Here is a 6,290-nt window from a genome sequence, read left to right as displayed (position 1 = left end):
TATGAGATGTTGACTACCTCGCCTGGTATACAGGAGGTCGTGTTGGAGTTTGCGTGTCTCTCTCTCCCTCTCATCATCATCATCACGTTGGCTATGAGATGTTGACTACCTCGCCTGGTGCACAAGAGGTCGTGGGTTCAATCCCAACCCTGACGCCTGTTGTATATTCCGATTTTGCGTGTGTCTCTCTCATGAGCATGAATACGTTGGCTATGAGATGTCAACTACCTCGCCTGGTATACAGGAGGTCGTGGGTTCGAAGCCTACAATGACGCCTGCTGTAATCAAACTTTATTTCTGTTGCAGAATTCATGCAAAAAAATGCAATACATCGTGCTTTACAGGCATGAACAATAAAAGTGATATTGTAGGCAAAATGAAACCAGGTTGTTTGTGTGTTTCTCTCAGAGGTCGCAACCAGGTACCCGATACCCGTACCCTACACGATACCCGGCTACCCATACCCAGCTGGGTACGGGTACCCGTTTGCGACCCTGGTGCGGCCGGGTACGGGTAGGCCGTGAGTCACCGGTGAGTTACCGTTTGTCACTCATTTCCCAACGTCTTGTCTCTTCTCACAATTCAAGTTCCTAGAATCAACCCACCCGCGCCTGCAACGTGGCTTCATCCCAGAGGTCGCAATCGGGTACCCGTATCCATACCCTACCCGGGTACGGGTAGCCGGGTATTGGGTAGGGTACGGGTACGGGTACCCTTACGGGTAAGGAGTTAATGAGTTAATGATGACGTCACCCTGCTGCTGCTCTATATAAGAACGGGAGACAGAGCAGAGTCTCACCATTCTGGCGAATTGCCCGATGATGCTGGATGCAATGGCCAGCGAAACGTCGTACTCAAATTGTAAATGTTGTGGTTTCACGTTTCAACACACCGGTGGGCTAAAGCAGCGAACTAATTGTCCTTTGTCAACGTGACACTTTTTTACTGATTGGCCGTGTCGGGTGGTGGAGGGTTACGACACATTTATAAATAACGCGATCTAAACCCAAAAACGTTGATTATGAATCAAAACCCGTTTGCGAACTCTGCCAAGGGCCGTGGTCATCTTCGACGTTCGAACCTCCAGCACATCGAGCCCTCCCCCCCATCCACCCGCCCCGCATATAACGTCGTGTCGGCGATCCGTTTTGGCAAGGGAGCTACTACGACGTTGGGACAGGTTGACGGAGGGGGGCTACTGCGGCCGTCGTTTTCCACCGAGCCGTCGAGTCGCTACGCCGAGCCGCGCAGCTCAAGGAAGTACTGTAGCTTCGTCGTGACCGCTCAGACATCGTGTTATAATGGGGGGCGGGGATAGGGGCGTGTTCCGCGTCACAATGGCGTGTGTCTTCTTGGTTCTTTCGGTAAAGTCACGTAGAAGGGAAGTAGTAAAATAATAAAAATAAAACATAATAAAATAATTCTCACGACGTTTCGGCCACAACGCAAGCAGCCGTCCTCAGGTGAAGAGTGAAACACCACCGAGCTTCATTAATTCGTCACCTGAGGACGGCTGCTTGCGTTGTGGCCGAAACGTCGTGAGAATTATTTTATTATGTTTTATTTTTATTATTTTATTACTTCCCTTCTACGTGACTTTACCGAAAGAACCAAGAAGATGAATCCCTGCAGTCACGAAAGCTTTAAATCGAAATTTAATGGGGTGTGAGTTCGGTATTTTAACGGGGGTGCATTTTGCGTTATAACATGGGGGGGGGGAAGGAGGGGTGCGTTCTACGCTATATGAAAAGTCTTCCCGAATAGAAGAGGAAGGAGTAGGAGGAGCGAAAACGATTCACAGCATGATCACCGTGCATTTAGCGAGGTCTTACCACACAGTACCACTTACACAACGACAACAACAACCGCCATTCGCCAATAACTGGTGGTAACATCACCACTGCGCTATGTGCACTTTAAGGCTACGTGAAGTGTTGAATGCCCACTGGCAGGAGGCCACGGGACAGACCCAGGTGCCATGGTTTGACTGATCAAGATTACTTGCTGATGCACCACCTGTGCCCCCTACTGTGCCAACTTGCTGTGTTTTAGCCTCCCGGTGCTCCGCTCGTTGTTGTGAGCTTCCCTCCTCTGACCTTCACTGTTTCTGGAAGGCGACAGCCTTCAGCTGCCCAGTAGCTGCGTCCTTCGGGAGCGTTCTGCACAAAGGCCAATCTTGATACCACTGGTAGCAGTCATCGGCAAGTTGACTTAGCTCCACGTCTACTGGTACCATATCACTCCATTTCTTCTCTAGCCCGTGCCGTGCTCGTTTAGCCTCCTCTATCTGGATGAATAAAAGCTGTTTAGGCATGCGGTGGCCGGGAATGCGGGCTACATGACCCATCCAACGCAGGCTTGCCTGCCGGAGGAGCTCACCGATGTAACTTTGTCCAAATCTTTCAAGGATTTGTGAGCTCCTCCCACAACCCAGCCTAGATACACCCAGGATGGATTGTAGGCAGGTCAGCCTGAATGTTTTTAACTGCCGAAGATGTTATATTAGGGGGGTCCACGTTTTGCAAGCATAGAGAAGGGAGGGGATGATCATTGCCGACAAGACCCGAAGCTTTGAGTGGAGTGAAAGACCAGGTAGCTTCCACACAGCGTAATCCAGCCGATGAAAATATAATGCCGCTAGACTGATTCGGAGTGAGAATTCTGCTTTCAAACCAGACCCTGTCTTAAGCGCACTGCCCAGGTATGGAAAACTCTCCACTCTCTCCACAACCAATGGGAAGCTGATGGGGTGGAGTGTTTGATGGCACACAATACCCAGGCAGGTGCTTAGTTTTGGTGGGGCTGATGATAAGACCCCACCTCTTCGTGGCATGCTCGAGGTCTAGCACCAGCGCCTCCAACTCTTCCTCTGAGTGAGCAGCAATCACCAGATCATCGGCATACATAACATGGTTGACCAATAGGGAGCCATCGCATGACCACACGCGGGCATCGATCAGACTCCTATTGTATCTGTACCAGATGGAGATTCCTCCAGTACAGGGATGGAAGGCTTCTCGAACTACGTGGTCAAAAAGATGTTAAATAATGTGGGAGCCAGAGGACATCCATGTCGCACCCGAAGTTGAACAGGGAATGGCTCCAACTCCTGGCCACGCATCTTTAACTGGGATTGCCCACCATCATGAAGGTCCTTAAATATTGTTAGCAGAGAGTCAGGAAATCCGAAAGCATGGAGAAAAACCCAAAGCCCATGCTTTTTGATAGCATCACAGGCCTTGGCCAGGTCAATAAAGCAGAGACGTAGGTCCTTTTGGAATTCCCTACACCTCAGCTGTAACAAACTGACAGAAAATATGGCGTCTGTGCAGGACCGCCCTGGGGTGAAACCATTGGGTCTCCACAAGCCTCTCCTCAGCGTGCCTGGCTAAGCAATGTTGAATAATCCTTGCCAGAACCATTCCCGGCAAACTGAAAAGAGAGATTCCCTCTAATTGTTACAGTCTGTGCAGTCTCCCTTCTTAAACATCGAGGAAGTCGAGTGTTATTTTAGCGTGTGTGTGTACGTGGTACGGTGATCCTGCGAGGAGTTGAAAGAGCTACCCGATTCTCATATCTTCCTGCAGAGGGGGGAGAGGCTTCCCAGGACTAACCCGGCTCCGCAAGAACCTGACAAGGCTCTCCTTCACCTCGGCCGTCCGCAGGCCGTAGACAATGGGGTTGAGCACCGGCGGCAGGACGAACTGCAGGTTCTGGAGCGACACGCTCAGCTCTGGCCACGCCGCGGATGAGGGGGTGCCACCGCTGGCGACCGTCGCGAGGATGGCGCCGAAGTAAATGGCCGCCACCAGGAGGTGGGTGCCGCATGTGCGCAGGGCCTTGTTACGGCCGCGGCGGAGGGCCGGCTTGCGGCACTCGTGCAGGACGAGTGCGTAGAAAACCGCGATGGCGCCCAGAGGCAGCGCTATGCCCACAACCGACATGGCGGAGGTGTACGCCTGCCCGAGGGCGACGTGGTTGCAGGACAGCACTCTGAGGGCCAGGAAGTCGCACGTGGATGTGATCAACAAGTGCGGCTTGCACAGGTCGAGATTGACCGCGATGGCGACGTTGCCGAGGCTCTGGGCAGCGGCGAGCGCTATGGCGAAGGCCAGGGCCTTGAGGGCGATGGCGTTGGATGCCGCGCCGCGGTAGGCGAGCGGTCGGCACACCGCCAGGTAGCGGTCGACAGCCATGGCCGCCAGGATGTAGCCATGCACGCGGAAGGACAAATGGTAGGTGAACATCTTGGCAATGCACCAGGGCACCGAGATGTAGGGGGAGTCGCCGATGAGGTCGTACATCGTGCGCGGCAGCGCATTGGTGTTCTCCACCAGGTCGGTGAGGGCCAGTGCGGCGACGAGCAGGTGCATGGGCTTGTGCAGACGACGGTCACGGGCGATGGCGAGGCACAGCAGCGAATTGGCCGCCAGCGTGAGGGCGTAGACGAGGAGGAGAAAGGCGAACACGAAGCGCCTGATGGTGGGCGGCTCGCGGAACACTGTCTGGATGCGGATGATGTCCGTCGCAGCGGCGACGGGGAGGGGTGCGGAGACGTTGGGCCCGGGGCCGTTCTCCATTTTGTAATTTGCTGCGAGCCGAAAATGGCGGCCTCTGCTGCCGCCGTGCCCTCCCACGTTACTCCTCTCCCCTTTGCTCCTCCCAAAAACTCGAGGGTGGGACTGTTGGGGGGTGGAGGGGAGGGATTAAGTTTGAGCGAATGCTCGTTGAAAGGCGACGCACGTTCCGCTGGATACCGTTGTGAAAGAAGCAGATGTATTTCATGGGATCTTTTTGCCAGTATGAAAGTATGAATCCTGAGCTTTAAATGCTCTGATACGTGCATTGTCTTCATACTGTTCACCTTTGGCGCTCTCTGATCTGACACTGGTGAAACTAGGCCATAAAGAAGGCTGTCTCTGGTGTTAAGCCAATCTGAGTCAAAGACAATGCCCATATATAATTATCAGAGCATATTTATTTACATGTTCACCACAAGTATGTGTGATTAATGCAGACTTAATTCCTTACAAAGGGTATCTATTTGGTGTTTGAACATCTTAACACCTGTGTCATTGCCAGAAAGGATAAAAGCTATTATTAATTTTCAAGCACATGCGGTTTTCCGTGACGTCAATTCGTTGTCAGAAAACATCGTCGCCAGAGGTCAGAATCAGAATATTTGGAGGAATCTGGTGAGCTATCAAGCTATTTTTCACAAATGTTCAGTATGGGCACGGGGTAAGAATGTTACAACAAACACAATACAAAAATATGATAGGAGTTCAAAATACAATGAAGGTAAACAAATAACCCAGACATGCATAAGCAACACCAAAGCATCCCTCATCCTACCGGGCAAAGCTCATTGAGGTATTAACCTATTTTTTAAAAGCAATTGAAAGCCGCTCAACAAAGTGGCCCATCATTTGGACATTTACAGCAGTAAAATTATCAAAATAGTTTAAACGCACGGTTATAATTGCGGAGAAAATAAATCCGCGTGACCACAGGTAGGACATGCAAACGCCAAATATACAGCAGGCATCAGGATCGTGATCGAACCCCCGACCTACTGCATACCAGACAAGGTAGATCACATCTCAAAACGGAGAGAGAGAGAGAGAGACACGCAGACTCCAAGTATACAGCAGGCATCATCAGTGTCAGGATCAACACCAACGACCTCCTGCATACCGGGCGAGGTAGTTAACATCTCCTTTCCACCGCTCAGGAAGTAGAAACAGAGCCTGCTCTTATTTGTTACTGAACGGGGCCTGCAAATGAGGACTGGGGTTGGAGGCATACGGAAAAAATTGAAGGGTTTGGAGGTAGAAATAGAAAATGGAAAGGACGGGAAACGGAGGGATGACTAACAGTGCTAAGTGATCGGGATCCGTTAGACAAAGTGGGAAGGTGATTGGCTGGAGGGGAAAGTGAAGGGTCAAGGGAACCTTCGAGAAAGGGAGGCTTGAGGGATACGCAAGACGATGGCAAGGCGAGGTGCTCGGGACGCTTGGAGTGAAGGGAATCTTTGAAGGCCTGTGTGCCTCGTGCTTGACGAAATAAAGACGCCTAATACACTGGTTAACAACAACAAAAAAGTTTTTTTATCTGGCCTGGACTTTTGCAGCTGTTTTAGACTAATTTCAGGGTGCTGATTCCAAATCTGACCTCAGTTTTGCTCTACCATATCTCATTTTATGCTATCGGCATACCCCATTTTCATTGATTGTACCCAAAATTAACTCTGTCACTTATGATTGAAAGTTGTTGCGAGTCAGTGACTG

The 6,290-nt window shown here is 51.1% G+C and overlaps 1 protein-coding gene across 1 annotated transcript; it reads right to left on the bottom strand.

Moving 5' to 3' along the window:
- Nucleotides 1-3,560: 3,560 nt before the first annotated feature.
- On the bottom strand, nt 3,561-4,580 carry LOC133360923 (olfactory receptor 5H19-like). The gene has a single exon (XM_061579809.1). The coding sequence runs from the start codon at nt 4,578-4,580 to the stop codon at nt 3,561-3,563; it is 1,020 nt and encodes a 339-aa protein (XP_061435793.1).
- Nucleotides 4,581-6,290: the final 1,710 nt, after the last annotated feature.

The sequence above is a fragment of the Lethenteron reissneri genome, chromosome 70 (assembly GCF_015708825.2).
Source record: "Lethenteron reissneri isolate LAM-NWPU_2019-01 chromosome 70, ASM1570882v1, whole genome shotgun sequence".
NCBI lineage: Eukaryota > Metazoa > Chordata > Hyperoartia > Petromyzontiformes > Petromyzontidae > Lethenteron > Lethenteron reissneri.
Note: the sequence above shows the minus strand (reverse complement) of the source record. Positions and strands in the feature narration are given on the sequence as shown.

Excerpts from the sequence above, each read along its gene's own strand:
- LOC133360923 (XM_061579809.1), bottom strand. The coding sequence starts at position 4,580 with ATGGAGAACGGCCCCGGGCCCAACGTCTCCGCACCCCTCCCCGTCGCC.